The following is a 27258-nucleotide window of genomic DNA, read 5'->3' as shown; positions in this document are numbered from 1 at the left end:
CTTTCCCAAATTCCAGAAACCAAGCGCATGGGAAGAAGTAACGTCCATCAATACTAATTTTTGGGTGCTAAGATTTTGACGCAGCACTTTTTCTCATTAGAAAAAGAGCACTTTTGGTTTTTGGAATGAAAAAAAAAGGGTAAAAAAAATATTTGTTTTTTAAGTACACATGTACATGTACATACAATTACAAACCAGGGACCACACAGCACAATTTTTCATTGTAGTGTTATAATTTAATCTCTCTGCTGTGGTGGGAAAATTAGGTTGCATCAACTTTCTTTCAATTACAAAGAAAGCTGCAACAAATATTTGTGGACCAAGTGTAATGTGAGGTTTTGAGTCACAGAAAAAATTCTAGAAGAATTACACTGTCAATGGCTTTTCAGAAAACAGTTTACACTTCCACTTATGCATGTTGTACGAGGCGGCTTGTTTCATGTTAGCCAGTAATTATTATAAAACCAAAAAGCAAATACCCCAAGTATGGAATTCCCAAGTCCCTCCTGAGGGTGACTGCCTTATTTCCCAGTTCCTCCCTCCCCAGCCAAGACCTCGTACAATGTCATCCTCCTTGTTATAGTTGGCGATGTCCTTCCGGAGGGTCCGGATGATGATCATGCTCAGGATGCCTGGAATAGACAGGGGTGAGGAGGAGCGTTAGCATCAGCGGCCTGTTCTGTGGGCCTTCCAGCCTCCACGGCATGACCTCCCCAGAACCCTCCTCTCAGCACTTGCTGGATGGTCCTCTACTGCAGCTCCCCTGAGACTGCAGGGATAAGAGGACCCCTGGGATGGGTGAGGAAGCCATGAGACACCGCTTTTCTACCAGGGAGAACAGGCCCATAGCCCTGCCACGGTTTGGTTCTATCAACTTGCTGAGACTCACCTCTCTGGCTCATCTACTAATTTCTGGTTGTTGCTGCTTTTAGTGCCTAGTTCAGGGCATCTTCTCTTCTCCCCTTTATGTGTTCATCCTGCCCATTTAATTTTCTTCAGAATGCCCTGCACGCCTTTGACTAACTCTTCCTCAAGCTCCATGTCTCAGGCCAGGCATCATTACCTCTTAACACCCCAACACAGCCTGTATTTGTGATTCCATAGCACCACTGCAGCCCTCTCCAGGCAGCAGCTGCTGGCTAAGAGAAAGGGCTGAGTGATCTTGAGCTAACACACTTAATGGGTTTAGGCTTAGCTCACGGAGTTTCAAGGATCGAAATGTTTGTACAGTGCTTAACACAGTGAATGACACTTCAATAAGTGCTTCGACAAACAGGAGCCAACATTATCCTTGGTGGAAAGTCCTGGTGATATACTTTCAAAATATGTGCCAGTGAAAGCCATGAGGATGACAGTTGTCAGATTCCATCGTGCATGGGGCTGCCACGCAGCAAGCACCACCACCAGCTGTCCTCGTATGACGCTGTTGTGCTGTAGCGTCAGGTTGGCTGACCCTCCAGCAGGTTTTCAGAGGCAGTAAACTGCACAGGAGCAAAGTGCCCTTCTTTATCCCATGGAGCAGCTGGTGGACTTGAACCAAGTGTCTTTGGGTTGGCAGTGTAATTCCTTACCACTAGGCCACCAGAGTTCCCTCCTCATGTGACACAGTGAGGTGATTATCTGGAAATTTCATTTCACCTCTGCCTAAGCCTAACCCAGCCCTTGCTCACAACTGTCTCACCAGCCTGCCTTTTGTCTAAAGGTCTCGCTGCAGTACTGTGACCCCTGCGGGAACAGTCTTTCCCTGAGTCTCTGCGTGGTGGCTCCTCCTGCAAACAGATTTTCTCTAAAGCATACTTCATCCTTCCTTCAACTGTGTATCTGTCTGCTTCCTAGCACTCAGGACTAACTGGAATTCCTCTACCTGTTTCCCTTTTTCTTCTCTCCCATCACAAGAACAGACTCCATGAGGGCAGAAGCTAGACTGGGCTTGCTGAGCACCATATCCATCTGGCACACAAAGGGCACTAACAAACTTGCTGCTAAAAGGACAAGCATAGAACGAATGAATGGAAATCCAAAATCTTTGTAAATGTTCATTAAAATTAATAGAATAAAATTTCCCTCTAGTGAACTCTTCAAGTTGGTCTGGTGGCCTAGTAGCAAAAAGCTGCACTGTATCCTGAAGGCACGCGGTTTAAGTCCATGAGCTGGTCCATGGGAGAAGGATGGGCAATCTTCTCCCATGCAATTGACTGCCTATGAAAACCCACTAGAGGGTCTGCTATGAGACGGTACACAAGAGCAACAACAACAATAACAGTAGTGAGCTCTCCAAGGAGCAGTGGTAGCAAAGTGGCACAAGTTGGGCAGCTAACTGTAAGGTCAGTAGTTTGAATCCATCAGTTGCTGCACAGGATAAAGATGAGGCAGTCTGGTCCTGCTCCTGCTAAGAGTGAAAGCTGCCAGGAGTCCAGGCTGGGCTTTTCGTTTTTCAAAAGTTAGCTCTTCAAGGTAGACAGACTGCTGTTGCTCTCTGTCCACCTGAATTCTGTTTGTGACCTGTTCTCCTCGAGAACACCTCAGCAGTCCCCAGCAGGGCTGTGCTGCCTCGGTCTCTCATCCTCACGCCCCTGATCTCCCAATCTGCTGACTCACGAGAGACCGCTCACCGGACAGGAAGAAGACCACCACGACAGAGTTAATGATGGAAAACCAGTGGATCTGCACATCACTCATGGTCAGGTAAGTATCCCATCGAGAGGCCCACTTGATGTCACTTTCCTGGTGGGTGGGAGGAAGCACACAAAGTCAAGGCTCCTGCTAGAGAACTCCTGGCCTCCCCGGCCTCCCCTGCCCTGGGGCTCCAGAGCCTCCTCACCTCCCAGTGTACAGAGTAGGTAAAGTAGAGCTGATTTTCCTTGGTGGGGTCAATTTCCTGGGGCGAGGAGCTGGTCCCCTCAGGTAGGGTACATGAACTCTTCTCATCTCTTTTGAGGTCTGTGAGAGACAGAGACTCAATCTATTCCTGAGGGGGCGACATGCTGCCGAGACCCTGGCCTACGAGACCCAAGTGAATACTTCTGGAGCTGGAAACACTGGCTTTTCCACTGTCTCCTCCGAGCCCTGACCTTCCACAGGCCTTAGGGGCTGCAGAGGGGTGTGAGGGGGGAGAGGGGCTCTGAGGTCCTCATATGGTCAACTGGTCTTCCTTCACTCCTGACTCATTTGCTCGTCAATCCTGTTCAACGCAACAGCACTGACTACTCTAGCACATGTTCACCGTCCACCGCATCCGTCAGTGCTTCTGTTACTCAGCCATGGAGAAGCTTATTTCCTCATTCATCCACTCAATCATTTGTTCACCCTGTCTTCCATTCATTCACTCAATAATAAGCATATAATAAGCACCTACTCTACAGCCAGGTTCTGTGCAGGGTATTCGACACAGTTTCTAACGTCAGAGCTGGAGGGGAGCAGAGGCAGTGAAAGCATAATGTACATGAATGGAAAATGGAAAAGTGATAAAGTATAGTGTGCTCAAAGTATGGAATCTGTGTTTTAAAACGACATCTGTGTAAGATTTTATTTGAAAAGCAGATCCATAGCTTTTGAAAGAACAAAGAAAGCTAGAAAACCACCATCTTGGACAAAAAATGCCCCACGGAGGGAGGTGACAGGTGAGGTGATGCCCGAACAGGTTGGAACAGGCCCATCAGGACTGGGGCTAGGCTCTCAAATTCTCTCATTGCTGATTCTGTGCAAATCTGTGTTTGTGCCAATCATTCGCATGTTGCTGAGAATCGCTGAGTTGGAACTGACCCAAAGCTGACCCTCCAGCAGGTTTCCAGAGGCAGTAAATCATATAGGAGAAAACAGTCCTTCTTTCTCCTATGGAACAACTGGTGGATTTGAACCATAAACCTTTGTGTTGGCAGTGCAATTTCTTACCTCTAAACCACTAGAGGGAGTGCTGATAGTTTACTTTAAGGAGCTGCTGCACTGCAATTCCAAAGGCAAATGGCTCAAATCTACCAGTTGCCCAGCGGGAGAAGGAAGGGCCATCTCCTCCCATGTGACTGACTTACTGCTTGAGTTCAGTCATGTCACTAAGGCCTCACTCCTCCTGGGGTTGCTGGGAAGTGGTAAGAAAGATTAGTTGTCCACCTTGGGTCACAGAGATGTCAGCTCTTGCTCCCTACTGAATAGGAAATCAGTGGCTGTAGCTTGGCTGGACATGTAGGCTGTATCCCTGTCAGTCAGGAGCCAACTGTGAGAAGTCCCTGCATGCGGAAATTGATGCCCAGACCCGTCCAGCCCTTCCCCTCTGGTCATACCTCCCCACTCACCCTCCAGCCTGATGCTCTGGGGAATCACCTCGAAGCGCACGACTCGATACGTGTGCTCTTGGTCCTCTTCCACATCCTCCCGGTGGTAATAAAGGATGAATGAGAGGTGGTTGTGCAAGTAGATCTAAGACAAAGCAAAGATGGACAAAAAAAGAGCTAGTAGCCAAGAAACAATGAGAAACTCATCCAGGGAGGGGAGACCACCCAGGCATAGATGCACACGGGCATCTAGCATGCTCAGCTCTCCCAGCTTTCCAAAACCACTGCTCTCATCATGTTGCTCTGTGTTGACTGGATAAAAGCTGACATCCCCTACCCTGGCATTCAGGGCTTTCTCTCATCTGACATGCTGGGTCTGCGCTCATCATTTGTTAAGCCACATGACTCCACCTGGTCTCCCAGCCCCATTCCGGCTCTGTTCACAGCACTCACCCCCTCTGGACTGCAGCCCCGGCCCCACTCTTTCCAAGTCTACCCATTTTCAAGGGCTCCTCGCTATCAGTCTGAATGCACAGTGGGTATATTCTCCTCTAGCACTGACAATGGGTGAAGGGAAGAGGGACTTAAGGTCCAGGCTTTACAATCTCGGTTCCCCTCCCAATTAGGAGAGCAGCTCTTTGCGGACAGGCTGTGCCTCAAAAGGAATGCTTTTCTCCTTTATTCCCTAAGTGATATTTATAAGTTTAGAAAATTAAAAAAAAAAATAAGCAAAGAGAGTCACTGCTAAATCAGAACCACCATTAACAGTATGACCCACCAGAAGCTCTGCAGGAGAATGACATGGCAATCAGCTCCTACAGAGATCACAGCCATGGAATCCCCCCCGAGGCCAATCCCACTCTGTTCTGAAGGGCTGAGATGAGCTGCAATTGACTCAATGGCCATGGGTTTGGGTTCTGTGCTGGTAGGTGCTGATGACATGGGAGTGTCTGATATTCTCCACAAAGCAATCCCATGGAGCTGGTACGGTTATTATTACATTTTACTGACAAAGAAAGGCAGATTCAGAATAGCTTCAGAAGAGGTTAACCAGGCAACCAGGAACTGGCGTGGGCAGGATCAAACCCATGGAGCCGATCGTGGATGGACACTACTTTCTACGTCCTAGCACCGTTTATCAGAACATGGTCCAGAGCACTCAAGTTTGTGAAAGACCGTGCCTAGAGACAGCAGGAGACGCTGGTCTAGGCTGAGCCTTGCCTCTTCTGTATTATCAGCTCAGGGCTAAAGGCTTGCCTCTTTTTCAGGGCCCCGAGTGCTTGGAACCTGTGTAGGGTGCCTGCCCAGTGCTCTGACCGAACAGGCAGGAGATACTCTACCTTGTTGACATCGGTGAAGCCGAGCCGGTAGCCATGTTCAAACTGCACATCTTTTTCCTTCTTCTTGTCATCACTGTCACGGTTGGAGTACAGCTCCAGCCGAGTGGCCACGGGCAGGTTGTCGGCAATGCTGGAAACCCAAGGCCTTGCTCAGTGCCCCTGGTATACCTCTCCCAGCACTGCCCGCCCCTACAGGACTTCGAGGTCGGCAGGGAGCTGAGGCCAACTTACAGGTGAACATAGTAGTCCTCTGTGATCCGCTCAGCCACCAGCCGGCTCTGGTCCACAGTCAGGGTCATGGGCTTGTTAGACTGGCTGCACAGAACCTCACACTTCTTCTCGCTATTCATGAGAACCTGGAAAGGGGTGTTGACAATCCGGTCCCCTCTCAGCACCTCTCCTGCCATAAGAGAGACAGATAGAGCTCAGAGCTTCAGCCCTGAGTTTGCTGAGGTCAATAGAGTCACACAAACAGAATCAAAGGGCAAATGTGGACTTCCAGGGAAAGGATGCTGTTAAAATGTAGGGGGCTACAGTCAATGCCAAGACCGTGCCACAGGATTTACTCTGTAAACTTTCACTCAAATCATAATAAAAAGTGAAAAAAGAAAGAAGAAAAAAAAGAGGACTTTCAGGGTCTTTAGCATTTCCTTAGCTTTGCACTCACTCCTGGTCCATGCACATCTAACCTCCTACCTGTCACTTCTCCTCCTCCTCCTCTATGTCCCAGTGCTAACCTCTCAGAACTCACCAAACATCCCACATTGTTCCAAGCCTCTGGGCCTCATCTTCTTAGGTGTGGAGTGCCTGTCTCCACTCCAGGCTCTTGGGAAACCCCTCCTGACCTCTTCAGGACAGAGCTTGTCACAACCTCTGAGTTCCCTCCTATGGAGGGAGCACTATGTAGGATGAAGAGAGTGGGCTGCAGTTCCAGGCCATCTGGGTTTGAGCTCTGGCTCTGCCACTTGCTAGCTAAACAATCTTGGACAAAGCACTTAGCCTCACTGAGCCTCAATTTCCTCATCTGTAAAGTGGGGATAAGAGTGCCCATCTCCCGAGATATAGTCAGGTACAGAGCAGGCAGGCAATAAATACTATTACTGCATCAGCATTGCCTCTGCACTTTCTTCATACATTAATGATTATATTTTGCACAAAGGGCTGATATATTTACGTTCCTGGCGTCCTTACTCAATTAAGAACTTTTTAAGGGTAGAGACTGTTTCCAATTTTTCTTCAGCTTTTGGTTTAGGAAGGGAGAGGAGGAGAGTGAAACCTATCACCTGAGATTTATGGCCAGAACATCCTTTTACTCAATGAACTGGCAGGCTCACTGCATGTGACAGCCTCAGAGCAGCTGCCAGAGGCTGTGCCAGCAGGCGCCAAGGAGCAAGGGCCAACTGGCACTTTCATTCTGAGCTATGCTAGCAGTTCTATAATGACAAAGTGAAACTGGGGCCAGCTTAAGACGACGAGCGCCTTAACGTACAGTGTGGCTGTTTGACAGGGCACTTTCTGCCCTTTCATTTGTTCATAAATATATGCTGGTTACTGGCTTTTAGTCAGGCTCTCACAATATAATGGTGAATAAATCTAATCACAGAGCATCTGGTATAATGGGAAGACAGACTGATTAAATAATCACCATAATGAGAACAGACTGCATCACAAGAAAAACCTGTGTTAGGCATGGAGAAAAAGGTTTGGAAAGTTTATCTGAGGAAGTGCTGCTTGGATTAAGCTCAAAAAGGAGAGAAGAGATAACTCGGCAAATATGGAAGAACATTCTAGATAGAAGGACAGTGTCTGCAAATCCCCTGTAAGGGTGGGGCAGGAGAAGGTCAGTATGGCTGCAATGCAGAAAGCAAGGGAAAGAGTGAGTCCAGGGGAGCGGGAGAAGTGGGCCGGAGCAAAAGCTCACAGGGCCCACTGGTGACACTGAAGTATGGTTTTCATCAAGAGAGTAACAGGAGCCAAGGAAACGTTTCCAACAAGGGCGGGGGGAGACATTACCTGGTTCTGGTCACAAAAAGCCTACTCAGGCCGTTTTGTGAAGAAAACAGAGAGGATGCAGAGAACTGGCTGGGAATGATGGCCTGCCTTCCAGATGATTCAGATGAGAAGAGGGTGGTGAAGGTGGAGAGATTCAGGAGCTACTGAGTAGGTGAAATCTCTAAGAGGTAAGGGAGCAGTGGGGCATCAGGAAGATTCTGAGGTTTCTACAAGTCCCAGAAAGGAAAACAGGAAAAGTAGTAGATTTCAATTTAAGGCATTTTCACTTTGGAAATCCACACTCCCAGGCATTATAAGGTCCAGATCTGAAGCGCAAGGAAAGGTCAGGGCTGTAGATGAAAGTGGTGAGTTTTTGGTATAAAGATGTTAAGTGAGGGCTACCAGCTGTACCACCCTATGGAGGGACATCAGTTAGCAGTGTAAAGGGGCAATTCTGGCAAGTGAGGCCGTGAGGGGAGATGAGATCAGAGGATAAAGAAGGCCTGGACAAAGCCTTTCTCTTTAGAAACCTTGGACAGTAAAGATACCGATAAACATCTACACGGCCTGTTGCTGCAATCCAGGGCACCCACAGCCATGTGACAGGCGAGCAAGCGAGGACTACAGAAGGGCAGAGGCTTAGCCCTAATCATACACGTGGGCTAAACATCTGGGCCCTTTCTCCTGCACCTCTCCTCCTACTGCCTTTCTCCTGCCCGCTTCCTCCAATGGCTCTTTCTCCTTCTGCCCACTTCACATCAGCAAGGAGCTTGCCAGGGAGGGGAAGAACACACAGAGGGGAACAGAGCTGCAGACCAAGGAAGGCAGGTATCACTTCTTGATATCTGGAAATTAAGTTTAAACCAAAAAAGAGAACATAATGGTCTGGAATGGCTCATTTCTAATACAGAAGTACTCCTGTGCACTTATTTAGGCTGGAAGCAGTTGGCTACATGCTTTATGAGCAACAAACTATGAACAGAGATCCTGTAAGAAAAGTGGCTGGTGTGCTTTAGTGCATCCCTACAGTGCTATACACACATTCCCCCCCAATGGTGTGCCCTAGTGTATCCCTACAGTGCTACACACCCCCCAATGGTATGCCCTAGTGTATCCCTACAGTGCTACACACACACCCACACACACCCCGATGGTGTGCCCTAGTGCATCCCTACAGTGCCCCCACACACACACATACCCCCGACGGTGCTCTAGTGCATCCCTACAGTGTTACACCCCCCCTTGATGGTGTGTCCTAGTGCATCCCTAGAGTGTTACACACACACACACACACACACACCCCCCGATGGTGTGCCCTAGTGCATCCCTACAGTGCTACAACCCCGCCCCATGGTGTCTCTAGTGCATCCCTACAGTGCTATACACACACACACACACACACACACACACACACACACACCCAATGCCACAGTCCTTCTCAATATGGTCACAAGCACAGCCCTCAGACAGCCCAAATGAACTTTTCTTGGTGGTGGTGGGGGGGGAATTTCTAGGTTAAGAGTGAAAAAAAATTGACTAAAATGCCAATTTCTTCACCTATTGATCATGAGATCTTGGGCAAGTGTTTAAAACCTTGAAGCTGCTGTTCCTTCCTCTATGAAAAGCAGGGCAACCATACCAGGCTTGTAGAGTTACTACAAGAATGACTAAAGACAATATACAGGGTGTGGTTTTTAAGGGTACAGATGTGAGAACTTACTAGATGAGCAAGTTACTCCCCTCTTAGATCGTGTCCTTCCTCATCTGTAATTTGAGATTGTTGCTGTTTGCTGTCGAGTTGGAACTGACCCTCCAGAGAGTTTTCATAGGCAGTAAAGGACATGGGAAGGTGACTCCCCTTCCTTCTGCCTTCCTCCTGCGGAGGAGCTGGTGCACTCAAACCGCATGCCTTTTGGACAGCAGCTCAGTTTCTTACCATCAGGCCAGCAGAGCTCCGTAATTTGAGATTAGTATGAGTATCCATCTCTTAGGGTTGTTATGAGAATTAAGTAAATTAAAGCACTTAGGTGCTCTGAACAGATCAGGTTCACAGGAAGAGCAAGGGTCAACAGTGAAGGTGAGGCTAACGATCACCTTGTTGTAAAGCTCAAGGCTTGCAGCCAACAGGCACTCAATAAAGGATGTTTCTGCTCCATTTAGTGGGACATAACAGCCACTGGATGCTTGCTATGTGTTAGGCAGGGACTAGGCTGGAAGTTGAGGAGAGGACGGTGAGGCATAATTTCTCCTCTTCTAAAAAAAAATGAAAGGAGGCACCAAAGATAGAACGCAAGATAAAACAGCAGGACAACTTTTATACAGAAGATCCCAATGATGTCTTCATTTCTCTGAGGGAGGAATTACTGCCCCGCCTCCATGGAAGATCCCACAGAGGTTCAGCAAGGTTAAGTGCACACTGAGGGATGGCCACTGCAGAACCCTGGGCTGCCGACAAATCACAAATCAACACTGGCTCCCAGGGGAAGAAGAAACCACAGGCAGCCTGGAGGGTGAACAGGTCAGGCTTCCCAGGCGGAGGCAGGTGGCTGGAGCACACGTGATGTGGAGGATGGAAAGATGTGATATGGGGGCAGGTAGGCCAAGAAGTCAGTCTGTGGAAACCAGCCTGGCACTGAGACTAGTATGTGGTCAATTCCAAAAAGCAAGACTTGGGAGGAGGTGGCATTTCCAGGAGTTGGTGCTGCCTGCTTTTGGTTAAACTTGCTCCAAGACTGACTTTGACTTCCATCAATATGGGAAGCCAATACTAAATATTTGTAATAAAGTGAATGCTATTTCAGGTTGGAATTCACCCTGAGGCACCAAGGCAATCTTTAAGGATTTACCAGATTCTTGCATTGTATTTGCTGACCCCTCCCCCTCCTGGGTCAAGGGGAAGGTTTGCAATAGAAAGACCTTAGCTTCATTTGCACTGAATTCTCTTGATGATTTACTCCCTGGCAATTTTCAGTAAAGATACAGGGAAGCTGGAATGCAGGCCCTTCATAACTGCTGGCCCCCTGTTTTCATGCTCTCTGTTCTATCTCATTCTTGGTTGTCTGTCTCATTATTAATAATTATAAAAATACTTTACCCTCGGTCTGCAACACATCTGGATTGGAACTCAAAGCTGGCAGTCTATGTTCCTATCAGCTAAGGGTTCCAGAAGGAGCCATATATAAACCTGACAGAGAAGACAACTCTTCACGCAGCTGTTCAAAAACATTTTGCACTTTCTCTTTCCAAGATATGAGAGGAGAAGAAAGTCTCTTAAATCCCGTAAGGCCAGGAGGAGCACTGCTTCACATTTTTATCTTTGAGACATAACACAGAGACAAGCAGAGAGCAAGCACTACTACTAATACCCACTGCCATCAAGTTGATCCCAACTCAGAGTGACCATCTGTGACAGAGCAGAACTGCCCCCGAGGGCTTCCAGGCTGTGATCTTTATGGGGGCAGATCATTAGATCGTTTCTCTTTCAGAGGTGCTGGTGAGTTTGAACCACCAGCCTTCCTTTTGGTTGTGCAGCCAGTACTTAACCACTGTACCAACAGGACTTCTCAAAATCAGACTAGGTGACAAAAGTCCTAAGTCAGAAGTAGTTAACAAAATTAAGGGAGAGCCAGTGCTGAGTGTCAACAAAAGGTTTCAACTCTGAAGTTAGGCTGTGTGGATTCAAAGCCTACCAAGGCTCTTACTCAACAGTAAAATAACAGCCAAATCATTTAATCTGTAAAATGGAAATGAAAACAGTAACTACCTCCTCAGGGTTGATTATGACAGGATTAAATGGACTAACAGCATTATTATGAAAAGAACTTAGCAACAGGTTGAGAGTGGTCTGAAGGAAGAACTTACCCAGATTCTCTGCCTTGTAGGTTATTTTGGTAGGCTGGCAGAAGGGCAGCGAGTAGTATTCATAAGGAAGCTGGGTTCGAGAGCTGGTGAGCTTCACAGCCTGGTGGGGGAAAAGAGGCCATAATTCTGAATCCATTAACAATCTCAGATCAACATGACCATTTTAGCAAACCCTCCCTGGTACTCTCAACCTCTTCAGTTCACTTGACAATAACTGTCTGAGAGGGAAATGAACCGCAGCAGACATGAGGCTACAGCATCCTCAGCACAATTCGGAATTATTCTGCATTTCATTTGTTTTAGATTGCATTACCAATTTAGTTTAAAACACAATCAAATTCAACAGATAGTGAGTCATGAACATGCTGATATCCTCCGACCCAATAATGCTACTTCTGAGAATCTTTCCTAAGAAGTAATTCCAAGTAAGGAAAAAAATCTGAGGCACAAAGAAATCTCCATAAATCTCCTTATTCCTATCCTTAGCAGTTTTTCTCAATTTCTTGAACATCCATCAAGCTCCCTCCTGCCTTGGGTTTTAAACCTTCTGCTGCTTTTGCTTTCTGTCCTGTTGTCAGATGTCAAAAAGTGAAATACAACTCACAGCAATCCTATGAACAACAGATATGAACCATGTCCTATTCTACACCATCCTCACCACCTTTGTCATGTCTGAGGCCACAGTTACAGTCACTGTGTCAATCCATTTCCGTGAGGGCCACTCTCTCTATTGCTGATCCTCCACCTTGACTTGCCCCTCCAGGAACATGAGATGAATTTCACCATCCCTGCCTCTAAGAAGCATTCTGGCTACACTTTCTCCAACACAGATTTATTTATTCTTTTGACAGTCCATGGGATATTCAATACTCTTTGCCAAGACCACAATTTGCCCTATTCTATGTAAGCACAGTGCCTACCTGAAAACAATGTGGATCCAACTGTAGTCCATGCACAGGAAAAGGGCTTGGTCCCCTTGCCTCACTTGAACACATCTAAAGTGCCATTCTAGCTTCAGTTTTCCCCATCTAATACTATTTCCCTCACAAGTGCTGACCTCAGAGTCTCATCCATAAATCCCCCACACAAAAATCACTTCAGACTACATGACACTCCTTCACTGGGGTTCTGAGAATACCAGCAAGAATCCATCATTGTAGAGACATAAATCAAGCTGCCAGTCTTCCCAACACCCTTGCTTAACCACTAGTCTCCATTCTCCATCCTTGCCACAGCTAATGGTTCAAAAGTGGGCAGGTAGCCCAGCTGGATGGCTGTCCTCTGGACTCTGAACCAGCACAAGGCACCCCAAACCCTTATCATTCATTCACCAACTAACCCTATCTGTGGTATTTTTCACATAAAACATGCCCAAAGAAATAAAATATACATGCACAACATGCAAGGAGGTCTTGGAATTTGCAAAAACTGTGTAGCATGCATATACTGTTTACATAAAACTTAGTACTTACCACTTCTTTTACTATTTACTTGTTTTGACTCATTTAAGTGAAAATTTATTAAACAAATACTATATCTCTATTAAGAGTAGAAAACTAACCATGACTGCCATAAAATTACAGGTTGATATATTAGCTAATATTTTTATAATGTACATAAAAAGAAAACAGCTATTAAAGTAAAATATATTTATGAGCCACTTAACATTATTTCATTTATCAACACTTGGGTGGTTCAGTACACAATTCAGGACATAACAAACTGGACGACATTGCTGATAGTAGAAACTAAGACTGAAAAATTAAAGAGGCTGTGTCCAAGTCAGGCTGAGAAAGCTAGGAACAGAGAGGACAAAGCAGATGAAAGACAGAAGCGAAGACATTACAGAGGAGGCAGCAGGCTGAGTGACAGAAACACACGTACACATGGAGACGACAACATAGAGTCAGAAGCATAAACACAGAGACAAAGAGAGGGAGAGACACAAAGATAGAAAGATCTGCTCTCAGGCAGAGGCGCAGAGAGGTAGAGGGTCAGAGGCAGAGTACCCGAGGGCACTCAGCTTCTGGCCCATGCATTGAGCCTTCTCTTCACAGGGAATGCCACAGGCCTTTGTTCTCTGCACAGGGCCACATCTGCACACGAACAGCTCCCTAGAACAGCACCCCATGATCCTCTAGCTGGAGTACCTGGCACATGGGACTCCCAGGCTCCAGGAATTCACTTACCTTGATTTCTACAGGGTCATTCTGGTGGAAATTGATTGGAGCAACCCCAGGGACATAGAAGGCTCTCATTTCGCATATGAGAGAGAGAAGCAGCAGGACTCTCGATAACCAGTCCTGTTTGGAAGAAAAGAGATCTAGTTGGAATGGTGACCATCGATCACCCTGGGACAGACAAAGTAACACCCCCTTCGTGTCTAGCTAACCCGGAGTCAGATTCCCTCCAAGGAGCTGGGACCTTTGAAGGTGCTGCCTCACAAATGGCCCCAAGAGGACTACAGGGTACAGTAGCTCCATTTCAGAAATGAGGTTTCAGAAATGAGGTGCAAAGTGAGTTAGGTCAGCAACACCAGGGTGGAAGTGAAGTCTATGATTGAGGAGCCACATCTCCCCACTTCAGGATCAGTGTCCCTTCAACCTTTTCCTGCTGGATCTTTCTCCACCAGCTGCTGCCAAGTTGACGTCTCATTTGTGTGAGTCACAGCAGAACTGCACTCCACAGGGTTTTCAATAGCTCATATTTTAGGAGCAGATCATCAGGTGTTTCTTCCAAGTCACCTCTGGGGAGATTCAAACCTCTAACCCTTAGGTAACAGTGTCTGTACACCCAGGGACAACGACTCCGAAAGAAGGAAATAAAGCTCCGTAATGTTCTGTTAATTCTCATTTCTCCTATGACAACAAGTTCATGGTAACGGAGCTCCTATTTTCCTGCAAGCCTTCTCTAAAAGGGCACTGACCTCATCAACTCCCACTTCCATCTCTCTGCTCATTTGCTCCAGCCACACTGGTCACCCTGCAGTAGCCCGATCATAATAACCCCTCTCCCACTCTCCACTGTACCCTCTGTCAGAATTCCCTTTCCACAGACAACTGCTTCATTCATCTCACCCCCAATTCAGGTCTCCCTCAAACGTCTCCTCTGGGAAGCCTTCATGGGCTATCTTATTAAAATAGCATTCTCTGGGCTCCCAAGATCCATTTCTACACAAGCTTATCCTGTTGCATTTCTCTTCATGGATAAATCTGCTTGACATACAGAACATGTAATGTTTATTTGCATATCCTTTGCTTTCTCCACCTGGACATTAAGAGCTGTTCAAACTATCACGAGTGCAGAGCAGGCACACAGTAAATATCTGCATGAGGAATAGTCACCTGGGAATTAAAGCCAAGGAAGATCATCTTCTCACTCACTCACTCACACTGGGCATAGCTGCAAGAGGAAGCTGCTCATCTTTTTTCCCTCAGAGTTGGTTGTAGAATCGAACCACCACCACTGTCTTTTAGTTCGTGGCTCATGCAACTCCACCAGAGCTCCTTTTCTGGCTTCAAAATTTTCTCCTCAGCAATACTGGTCAAATCATCTCTTTGATGATTTGAACCAGCACAAGGTACCCCAAATAACAGCTCTTCACCTCCTCAAGGAATTAGAAATGCTCTGTGCCTGGCCAAGGATGCCTGTTGTCTATAATGAATCACTATATTATATTGGATGTGTTTCTGCATCTTCCTTCTTGGTCCACCCCCCTTCCTACGGCTCTGTCTCTGTCCCTCATCTCCGCTCTCCTAAACGAAAACCACACACAGCCTCCTGGTCGATCACCTTGTCTTTTGTCTTCTTCCACCAAGCTAATACACATTCTCTCTCTTTCTGGTGATCTTTCCCCCTGAAATTCAGTTGTACGAGGCATGGAAATTCCAGGAGGGGCTTGTCTAAAACATATATACATTTGCATTTTTTTATATAAACCACAAGTTGTGGAACTGCCTTTAAATGTTTAAAGTTCTGATCCTGGTGCACATTTTATAGATAACAGGATCAAAGTCTTAAAAGCAATGTGCTCACAGAATGTCTCGGCCTCTATTAAGTTTTCTAAGCATTTGCCAGTTCATATGAATTCAGTTACGATGTTCGTTAGAAAATATATAGTTAAAAAACTGTTTTACTCCCAATAAAAACAGTAGAAAATGGTAAAGATCATTGTACTGTATTTGGTAATCTGGAGTTCAGTAGAAGTAGGGGTGAGAACAGGGCAGTCTTTAAAGGAAATTCTTTTTTAAAAAATATTTTTATATTTTGAAATAAATGTTGATACAGTAGAGTTGTAAAGACAGTACAGAGTCTCTATAAAGTCTCTACTGTTTCCCTGCAAGTTAATAGCTTACATAGTCACAGAATAAGGCTCTGTGTTGTGGTTGTTCTGTGCCGTCGAGTTGCTTGAGGCTCATAGCAACCCTATGTACAAGAGCCCTAAACCCTGCTCTATCCTGCACCAACCTCACGGTCTCCGACACATGTTCTCCCATTACCCTCAAGACTGAATCAATCCATCTCATCAAGGGTCTTCCTCTCTTGTGCTGTTCCTTCACCCTCCCAAACATGATGTCTCTCTCCAAAACCAGGCCCTCCTTGTAACATGTCCAAAGTACATCAGATGAAGCTTCAGAATCCTTGCCTCCAAGGAGCAACCCAGTTTCACCCTCTCTAGGATGAACTTGTTTGTTCTCCTAGTGGTCCATGGTATATTCAACATTATTTTCCAGCACCACTGCTCAAAGGCATCAATTCTCCTTCTATCATTGCCAGTTATTATCCAGCTGTCTGATGCATAACGAGCAACTGCAAAGACTGAATCAGGTGTACCTTAATCTCCAAACTGACGCTGTTGCTCTTCAGTACTCTGGAGTGGTCCCTGACAGCCGATTTTCCCAATGCAATTCTTCTCTTGATGTCCTTAATGCTAGTACCAAGAGTGATGACTGTGGAGCCAAGGAAACTAAAACTGTTGGCAATTTCAAGCTCTTGACCATCAATGATGATTCTGCCAATTGGCCCAGTGGTGAGAATCTTTGTTTTCTTGATATTGCACTTCAATACATACTGAAGGCTGCAGTTTTTGATCTTCTGCAGCAAGCGCTTCAGGTTCTCCTCAGTTTCAGCAAGCAGGGTAGTGTCATCTGCATAATGCAGGATGTTGATGAATCTTCCTCCAATCCATTCCTCCTCATACAGTCCAGCCTCCCTGATGATCTGTCCTGCATACAGATTGAAAAGGTATGGAGACAGAATACATCCCTGGCATACACCCTTTCCAACTTTGAACCATGCACTGTCTCCTTGCTCTGTCCTGATGAATGCCTCCTTGTCCAAGTACAGGTTTTGCATAAGCACAATCAAAATGTTCTGGGATTCCCATTCTTAGAGTCAGCCATTGTTTGTTGTGATCCACTCAGTCAAATGGCTTTGCATCATCAATAAAACACTGACATTCCTCTGGTACTCACTGCTTTCAGCTAGGATCCATCTAACATTAGCTGTCATATACCTAGTAACATTCATTCTTCTAAATCCAGCCTGCACATCTGGCAGTTCTCTATTGATGTGCTTCTCCAGTCATTTTTTTATAATTACCAGAAGAATCTTGCTTGCATGTGATATTAATGATATTGTTCAATAATTTCCACTCTGTTGGGTCATCTTCCTCTGGAATAGGAAGAAATAGAGATCTCTTCCAGTCTGTTGTCCAAGTGGCTGTCCTCCAGATTTCTTGGCACAACTTGGTGAGCACATCCAGGGCAGTGTCTGTTTGTTGAAATATGTCAGTTGGTATACTGTCTATTCCTGGAGCCAGGTTTTTTGCCAATTCTTTCAGAGAAGCTTGAACTTCTTCCTTCATCACCAAAGCTTCTTGCTCATAAGTTGTTTCATTAAATTCTTTCATGCCAGACAATTCTTTCTGGTACAATGACTCTGTATAATCCTTCGATCTTTTTTAGTGCTTCTTGGATCATTTAATATTCTGCCCAAAGCATCCTTAAGTATTGTCACTAGTGGCTTGAATTTGTTTTTCAATTCCTTGAACTTAAAAAATGCTGAGCAAGTTCGGCCCTTGACTTCCAGCTCTTTGCACATTTCATTATAATACTTTGCTTTGTCTTCCTGAGCTGCCCTTTGAATCTTCTGTTCAGTTCTTTAATTTCTTGATTTCTTCCTTTAGCTTTGGCTTCTTAGAACTCCAATGCAATATTCAGAATCTCATTTGACATCCATCTTGGTCTTTTCTTCCTTTTCTGCCTTTGTACTGACCTTTTGCGTTCTTCATGGATATCCCACAGCTCATTTGGTTTTCACTCATGGGTGTTCAAGGCCTCAAACCTGTTCATGAGATGGTTTTAAAATTTGAGTGGGATAGACTGAAAGTCAAATTTTTGTTCCTGTGGATTTGATATAATTTTCTTCAACTTCAGCTTGAACTTGCATATGAGTGTCCAATGTACATTAGGAGTTTCCCTGTCATTGTATCTTCTATTTTGTAAAAACAAATCTATTTTTAAAATTGTAACGCAGTAGACCACTGGGGCTCATATAGAAACTGTGCTGCAATCCCAAAGGCACAGGGTTCCAATCCACTAGTTTCTCTGCGGGAGAAGGATAGGCAATCTCCTCCCATGTGATTTACTGTCTCTGAAAATTTGGAGCAACAAATACACACACACGCACTCTCACTCTTGCTCTAAGAGAGAAAGATGGGCAATCTCGCTCAATTTACTATGTCTGAAAACTCACTGAAGGTTCTACTATGATTGTTCTGATTTGATGGCACATAACTGTGTGTGTGTGTGTAAATTTGAGTTGCCACATATGTTTATATGTACAAACACAAAAGCTGTACTGTACTGTTGAGTCAGAGGGTGGGTGATTTCGAACCACAGGCAATGTGTGGTCTTTTATTTGCAATACAACACACTGCAAACCTGCCAAAAGATTTATGAACAGCTTTCATTTAGGAAGCTGTTGTTACTGTTCTGTACTGTCAAGTCAGATCTGACTCATAGCTGACCTTCTAGAAAGTTTTGAGAGACAGTAAACTGCATGGGAGGAGACTGTTCATCTTTCTTCCATGGAACAGCTGGTGGATTCGAACAGGGTGCCTTTGATTTGCCAGTACAGTTCTTTACCATTAGGCCACCAGAACTCCCTAGGTAAACACAGAACAATTAAAAATAAAAATTTATTTTGTTGTTGAGGACATACACAGAAAAATATACACTAATTGAACAGCTTCTACATACAAAATTTCAGTGACAGTAACTACATTCTTTGAGTTGCGGTGCCATTTCCATCCTCGTTTCCGGAGTTGCTCTTCCCTCATTAATACAAACTCACTGTCCCCAAAGGTTCTTGTCTAATCTTTTGAGTTGAGGGCAAGTAAAGCTTTTTTTAAAAAGATCTAGCTGTTGCATACCTATATTTAATGAACCGTAATTCACAATAGGGAAGAGATGGAAATAGTCTAAGTGCCTACCTATCAACAAACAAATGAATAGAAAAATTGTAGTACATTTGTACAATGGAATAATATACAGTACTGAAAACAATGAACTTGTAAAACACTACACAATATGGATGAGTCAGGAAGATATCATGTTGAGTGAAATAACCTCAGTCACAATAGGATAAATACTGCACAAGACCACTGTTAGAACAGGTGAAGAAAAGGAATATTTGAGAGGAACAGATGATTACTTCTACGCCTGCCAACTAATAATCTGAAACAAGATGTGCATTAGAAAGTAGATCAGGAGAATGAGCAGGGAGAAAACGCTGTTTCAAGAATGAAGGAAAACCCAATCTTTCTGTAAACTTTCACTAATATCACAATTAAAAAAACCAAACAAAACAGCTGTATAAAAACAAAAGTTTAAAGCAAAATATATGCAGTAAGTAATTAAAGCAGTATACATGGGTAACCCCTAAAAAAGAAAAATTATCTCTCCTATTCTAGCTTCCAACAAGCAGTATCACCATTTCCCTTGGAAATGCTCCTAGACACAAGTGCAAAGGGAAGGGTTTGCTCTTAGGGGTCTGCCTTGAATAAAACAACAAACAGATTTTCTTCTTTCTTCCTGGGTAGAAAGGGAAAGTCTAAGGCTGGTGGTTGCATTCAGTGTTTGATTTCCTCTCCATCAGAGGACTTTCTCCACTTGATCAGTTATCTGAGACACCAGCCCTACCTCTTCAGAGCCCTTTGCTAGCCCTCATTTGTCAGTTGTTAAAATGTGACTGCTTCATGTGGGAGAAAGAAATCCTGCCCTTTTTTGTCTCTTGGACTTGAATTTCAAGTCTCGGTCTTTAATTTTTATTCTTGGGCTCCAATTTCATCTAACTAAAATATAAAGAAGACAAATCTATATTACTAGCCAAGCTGCCAATAAAAACTCTTGAATTTTTGAAAACTAGGCAGGAAGTGGACATCCTCAACCAAGATATCATCAATAAATCAATTTTTGAAGAAGGTTAAAGAATTTAAAAAATGGCAAAGCATTTTCCTAGAATAAGCAAGAGTTTTGGAACAGTGATAATATTTAAATTGGCAACCAAAGGCGATTCAGAAGTGCAGGAAGAATAGCTGAAATCAAGACGACAGTATCAGTCCTGGATGTAAAAATGCCATGGTTTTCATATGGCTGAACAGATGATAAACTGGAACAACACAGGGTGAGGTAGATGGAATCTGGCACTCTATACAAGAAGCCCCCTAAAAGTACGTACTTTTTGACCTTGCAATTTATATCCCTAAATGTGCTAAGAAAATGAAAGCAAGTATACAAAAAATGTACAAAACAAAATGTTCACCATAGGATAATTAAAAATAATAAACTAGCTCTCTCCATCTAGAAAGTAAAATGTCCAATGTTAGAGGAATGGGTTAAATGACAATATATCAATTTATCCACTTATATAGCCATTAAAATGATCATGTATTATTATAGTCCAAGCTTTAGTAAAAATAATAAGGTATAAAGCACTGCCTAGCAGGGATTTCTTTCTATAATTTACCTTTAGAAAGATTTAAGAGAAAAAACATGTTATCTGGTTCATCTGATGGTGGATTTTGTTTTTAAAATTTTATCCGTATTTCCCAATTTTTCAGGATTATACAGTATTTATACCACTTATGAAAAATAACAAAAAGGCAACACCCAACCCTGTTGTGAACCCCTAGGTCAGAATAATCCCATGTCTTTCCAGGAATACTTCCTATTTTTCAAGTCTTCAGGAAGATGCAGTTAGTCAGGATGCATGGCCCTTGAAATTGCCTATTTCAAGCATTACCTACCCTTCAAGGTCCAGTTAAAATATTTCTTCCTTCCAGAACCTCTCTCAGATCCTCACGGGGGTGGGGGTGATAATTATTCTCTTGTTCCCTTACTTTCCAAAGCATTTTCTAAGTATCTCTGTAATGGTACTAGAGACAAGAGACCAGAAACATAACCTAATACTTGAATGAACTTTCTCACCTGTACAGGTTCAAGACTTGATGCTTACTAGTTTAACTGGAACATAAATCTGTAGTTGTTTTAAACTCCACTATAGCATTTAAAAAAATTATTTTATTAATTTTAATGAACATATACAGATATTTTGGACTATAGCATTTTTTTTAAAGATTGAGAGTGTTAACAATTACAGCTTGCTCGGTTCCACAATCAACATTCTTAACACCAGCAGTCAGGAAATCAAAAGACAAATTACACTCAGAAAATGTGCTGTCAGGGACCTCTCCAGAGTGCTGAAAAGCAATGATGTCAGCCTAGAGACTAAGGTGTGCCTAATCCAGGCCATGGTCTTTGAAATTACTTGTCATGCTTCAGAAAGCTGGACAACGACTAAGGATAACAGAAGAATTGATGCCTTTGAGTTGTGGTGCTGGAGACTAGTCCTGAATATACTATGGACTATGAAGAAAACAAATAGGTCTCTCTTGGGAGAGGGTGAAACCAAGTTTCTCTTTAGAGGCTATGATTTTGAAGCTCCATGTCACACACATTGGGCATGTGGTCAGGAAAGATCAATCCTTGAAGAACGGCATCATGTTTTAAAGGGTGGAGGGACAGCACAGGAGAGGAAGACACCAGAGGAGATGGATTGACACAGTAACTGGGCAATGGAGGTTGGTGCGTCGGAATTAGTAAGACTGGCACAGAACAGGACAGAGTCCAGAGCTGCTGTGCATGGGGTTGCTAAGAGTTGTGGTGACTCAACAGCACATAAAAATAGCAGCATAGCATTTTTTGTGAATTATGGTCATTTAGTAGAGCTGTGGGTGAGCATTAATATTAATGGTAAGTATATTCGTTTTCTCCTGGACACAGAGCCTACTATTTGGTCCTAAAAGCCTTCTGAGGTCCCAACTCTTCTCACTATTTCTTAGTTGTTGAAATTGATGGAAAACCTCATAAGCAGCTCCTTACTTCACCTCTGCCTTGCATGCAGACTTCTGAGTTGTAAAACAACCCAGTTGTAGATGGAATTTGGTCCAGTACTTAAGAACAATAAATGACATAGTTGAGCCTCTTTAAAAAAAGAAAATCAATTCACCCCTCAAAATCTATCTGTATGCCTGGGACAGTGGTTCCCAACTTGGTACCTAGAATAGCCTGAAGAACTTTTGAAAATACTTATCTCGTCCCAGACCAATTAAAAACCAGAATTTCTGAGAATGGGGTTCTAGCATTAGTATTTTAAAAAGTCTCTTGCTCCTTGCTACTCAAAGTGGTATCTGTGGAAAGCTGTAGCCACATGAAATGGAAGCTTGGAAATAACAATCTCAGTCTTACCCTGCAACACACATCAAAACATAGTTTTAAATTTCCAAGCTGATGTTTAAGAACCATTGCTCTGCTCTGGGTAGAAGTATCCATCTAGATGATACAAATCCCTCACCAAGAAGGTGCCAGGTTTTTATTTCTCTTTCACCAGGACTAAAACTACTCCAGCAGGTTTCATATACTGGGGAAAGCATAAGTCTAGGACCGTAGAATAAGAACAGAGAATTAGAGCCTAACTCCTCAGCTATGCTTCCTTAGACAGTCAACTTTGCTGGACTCTGTGTCCTCATTTATTAGTCCAGATTCACTTCTGTAAAGTGAGGATCAAAATATATGGATTTGAAAACACTGAATAACCAGAAATCAGCATAACCTTATGTAGGTTATTACTGGTCTCTATGTATATAATCACTCTCTCACCAATCAGAAACATGTGGTACACACAGCAGTACATGGACCTTGTCGCCTTTTAGGGGCTATGCTGTGCCCCTCAAAGTGATTATGGAGGTTCTATACCCCTAGTGAAAAAAAAGAAACATATGTGTTCTGTATTTGCCCTCTAAAAAACTCCTGATATTTTTGCTCTATGATATGGGATGTGATTCCCAGGCAGAGGATTACAATCTCCTCTGGTTATCAAACAAGCTGTTCCAGTTTCACCCTCTTCTGAAACGGAATCCTCCAATCCTAGTTGAGACCCACCTCCCTAGGGGAACTCCAGGGCTCAGTAAGCTCATATTGCAGAGAACTAAAGAATGAATCCTGAAGACATCTGAACACGATTTTTGCTCCAAATTTGCAAATACATGGAGCAAGCAAAAGCACACAAAACAAAAACAGATAGAGCAATGAAGAGAATACTCTGGCAGGAAAACATGTCAACAAACAAGAAGCCACAGTGACCCTAAGCATTATGGCAACATGGGCCCTCCCACCAGGACCTTGAGTTTCCACTTTATACTAAGCATTTCACAAACACTGATTTCTGCCATCCTCATCCTTTTAAAAATGATCAATCCAAGATGGCTGGTTTAAAAGATGGTTAATCCAAGACCCAGAGATTAAAGAAACTGTCCAATGTCATTCAAGTAAAATACAAAGGGAGGTGAACTGCTTCATCAGATAAATGAACAGAAAATTATTTTGCTGGCTAACATTTGATGGCTAACTGAATGGTGACTATGTGCACCCTACCTCTTTTCAAGTACTAACTCAATGAATTATCATAATAATCCTGAGGTGGGGACTCTTTAAAAAAATTCATTTCACAGATGAAAATGTGGCTCAGGGAGGTGATAGAACACGATTCCAGTAAAGCTAGCAGCTGTGCCCAGACAGTCTGACCCTCAAGGAGCCCCGCTGGCACAATGGTTAAGTCCTCGGCTGCTAACTCATTGCTGTGTGGTTTTGTTTTGTACTTTGCTTGCATCCAGTCCATCCCAATGTGCAGGGGCCCTCTGGGAAAGAGCAGGGTTGCTCCCCTGGGGAGAACACCAGGTCTGCTCCCACTGAGCATTCAAAATGCTTACTGGTTAGCAGTCAAGTACGTAACCCTTTGTATAACCAGGATCTTTTTCATAAAGACTGCAACCTGGAAAGGCTTGAACAGGGGACAGTTTTATTCAGTCACATGGGGCTGTTATGAGTTGAAAAGCAGCTCGACTCATAACTGCAATTTTTCAACCCAAGGTCCATGCTTTTACCAGTACAGAAATAAATGTGCCATCTATTTACTGAACACTTACGATGTGTAGTAGGAAAGGCTCATGTTGCTAGGAGAGGGTTGGAAAGGGATATCATGCTCAGAAAGGTGGAGGGTCAGCTAAAGAGATGAAGATCCTCCAATGACACAGAAACACAGTGACTGCAGCCATGGGTTCAAGTATATCAGAGATGCTGATGATGGTCCAGGACAGGACAGGGTTCAGATCAACAACAACCACAACAACAACTCTGTAAGGAAACTCTGATGGCTTAGTGCTAAGGAGTTGTGCTATCAACACAAAGGCAAGTTGTTCAAATCCACCAAGTGCTTTGTGGTAGAAAGATGATGGGCAGTCTGCTCCTGTGTGATTTACAGCCTAGGAAAACTCAACAGCAGATCAGCTATGAGTCAGTCAAATCAACTGGACACAACAACACTATGTGTAAGGCATTGTTAAGTCTCACAAGGAGTTTTCAATCTCTTGGTAAATGTCACTGAATCACTGACCAGTGAAAGCATTAGGGCAGCAGGCTAGGAATTATCCAGAACCAGCAACATACCATGTCTTGACTTACTAGTTACTCTCTTGCTGTGGAGTCTGAACCACCTCCTCACTAACCCTATATTGAGTTTTCAAGGGCTATAAAGTGCACAGGAGGAGACTGTCTATCTTTCCTCCTTGGATCCACTGGTGGCTTTGAACCATCTAGACGGCAAGGCCTTAGGGTTAGCAGTACAACTCCCTACAGGCTGGGCCACCAGAGCTCCCTACAAGTCTTGACTCAAAAAGGGTCCCAGTGCTGTTGAGTCATAACTGACTCATAGCTGACTCTCCAGTGGGTTTTGAGAGGCTGTAGATCACAAGGGAAGAGACTGCCCATCTTCCTTCAGAAGAGCAAGAGGTAGATTTGAACTGCTTGTCTTTGCGTTGGCAGCACAATTCTCTCTCCACTAAGCCACCAAAGCTCCCTTCAAATCTGAAGGGAGATCTAAAAACTCAAACTCAAGCCATGAAGGGAGAAGGAAGGAAAGGAGAAACAGTGTTCCCAGAATGTCCAAGAATAGGTATAAAGGCCTGGCAGCAACTATAAATCATTTCTGCTGGACAGAGCGTAGGCTGATACTTCCCAAACTCTTTTCTGCACACAAATTCCTCGGAAACCTTGTTAAAATGTAGATTATGAGCATGGCCCCTGCGCAAGGAAGACACGCAAATTCGTGACGCGTTCCATAGTAAAAAATTAAATAAATAAATGCAGATTATGATGAAGGAGATCTGGGTAAAGCTTAAGATTCTTCTGCATTTTGAACAAGTTTCCAGGAAAAGCTAATCCTTTTGAGTTGAGATCATAGAATACTTTGAAACCACTAGTTTGATAGGAAGAGGATAGTTTTAGGGGAGAGGGGCACGTGGAACAAGTTCAAATCCCATGATCACCAGTTACAAGTTGTGTAATAAATAATAACTAAGTAGTGTATTAAAGACATCCAGATTGGAAAGAAGTAAAAGAGTCTTTATTTGAAGATAGGATCCTGAACATAAAAAATGCTAAGGAATCTACAAAGCCACTACCAGAACTAATAAACTGGACAAAGTCACAGAATATAAGATCAAGCCATAAAAATCAACTGTAGTTACACCTACTAGAAGCAAACATTGCGAAAATAATTAAGAAAACAGTTCCATTTGTAAATAGTATAAAAAAGAAAAATTAAAATAGCATAAAAAATAAAGTATCTTGAAAAGCATTTTAAAAAATTAGATACTGAAAATGACAAAATATTACTAGGAGAAATGAAACAAGATATAAATAATTATTTATGAATTACTGTTTTTGTTGTATACCATAGTGCCAGAACTGAACCATAACTGACCATCTGGTGGGTTTTCAAAAGGCAGTTAATCTCACGGGAAGAGACTGCCCAACCTTTAAGATCAGTATCATTAAGATGACAATTCTCCCCAAACTGATCTATATATTCAATCTAATCTCTATTTTTTCATTTTAATTGTGATTTTAATGAAAGTTTACAGAAAAGTTTGATTTTCATTCATTCACTGTTGCACATTTTTATCCCCTCTTCCTTCCCCTTCCTCCAGTTCACATTTTTTGTTTTTTTAAACATTCACTGTTGCACAATTACCTTCCTCACCCCGAGTCCTCTTTACAATGAACCTCTTATTTGGGGTTGTTGTTGTACATATAATGCCTAATCATATATTCGTTTTAAATAGTTCTTTCCTTTATCTGTTCCAGTGCAATGTTCACTAGCTATCCACTCTTATGCTATTCTCCTCCCAAACTCTCATGTCAGAAAGTTCTTTTTTTTTTAAATTTTATTTTATTATTTTTGTGCGTGTCCTGTCAAATCAGATTTGACTGGTACAGGAGGAGATTGTCCCTCCTTCTCCAGCAGAGCATCTGGTGGATTTGAACTGTGCGCCTCTGGGATTGCAGTGCAGCTTCCTGCCACTAGGCCACCAGAGCTCCCTCAAAAAGTTAACTCTTAGGGAGCTGTGGTGGTTTGAATCCACCAGCTGCTCTGCTGGAGAAGGAGGGGCAATCTCCTCCTGTACCAGTCAGATCCAACTTGACAGTACCCATATAAAAATAATGAATTTTTTTTAAAGTTAATTCTGAACCTGTCCCTTGCATTAGAACCTATAGCCAACAAAAAAAAATCAAATATATATTCATATATACACACAGAGGTAGATAGAGATAGAGATAGACATTTCTATGGAAGTAGAGCCATGCAAAGCAGGTAGAAAGACCACAGCTTTTAAGGAGCTGGAACACAGGTTGTACACGTCCACGTGTGGATAAGCACCCGACAGGTCTAACTAAGGAATGTGAACAGTATTCTGAGATGAGGACATGTAAAGAATCTTGTTTCAGTGTATGGGAGAGTTGAAGCAGAGTGATAAGTCTAGATTTTCATATTCCATTTTAAAATGATTACTTGAGACTTTACAGAGGAGTGATTGGAAAATAGAAAGAAGATAGAAAAAGGAATGAATATAAACAAGCACTTTATATATCTTGGCCTCTACCAAAATAATGGATTTGGAGAAGACAGGGGAAAAGTTGAAAGACATTAGTAGATTCAATTTAATCTCTAATAAAATTCCACCAAGTTCTTCTGTAGAAATGGGCAAACTGATTCTAAATGTATATGAAAATACAAAGGGCCTAGAATCTAAAAAAACTTTATAAAAATTTTTATACTACTTCTTAAGTGGACAATGACTGAGGTTCACAGCAGAAGAATCAATGCCTCTGAGTTGT

The 27258-nt window shown here is 43.4% G+C and overlaps 1 protein-coding gene across 2 annotated transcripts in view; it reads right to left on the bottom strand.

Annotated features, from left to right (window-relative positions):
* The window catches only part of TM9SF4 (transmembrane 9 superfamily protein member 4), a 48412-nt gene that overhangs the window by 11010 nt on the left and 10144 nt on the right, over positions 1-27258 (bottom strand). The window contains exons 2-9 of one of the 2 annotated variants that reach the window (XM_006881431.1): positions 13651-13764; positions 11462-11561; positions 5840-5964; positions 5609-5738; positions 4290-4413; positions 2822-2940; positions 2613-2724; positions 562-632 (exon numbers count right to left, since the gene is read on the bottom strand). In XM_006881431.1, the coding sequence (XP_006881493.1) occupies positions 562-632; positions 2613-2724; positions 2822-2940; positions 4290-4413; positions 5609-5738; positions 5840-5958 (675 nt within the window). In that variant the 5' untranslated portion in view covers positions 5959-5964; positions 11462-11561; positions 13651-13764. Of the gene's footprint in view, positions 1-561; positions 633-2612; positions 2725-2821; positions 2941-4289; positions 4414-5608; positions 5739-5839; positions 6009-11461; positions 11562-13650; positions 13765-27258 lie in introns of both variants that reach the window. The other variant, XM_006881430.1, reaches the window with a different exon arrangement.

Source organism: Elephantulus edwardii, unplaced genomic scaffold, assembly GCF_000299155.1.
Source record: "Elephantulus edwardii isolate Elephantulus edwardi_28Jun2011 unplaced genomic scaffold, EleEdw1.0 scaffold00015, whole genome shotgun sequence".
Lineage (NCBI taxonomy): Eukaryota > Metazoa > Chordata > Mammalia > Macroscelidea > Macroscelididae > Elephantulus > Elephantulus edwardii.
This window is presented reverse-complemented; position numbering and strand designations above follow the sequence as displayed.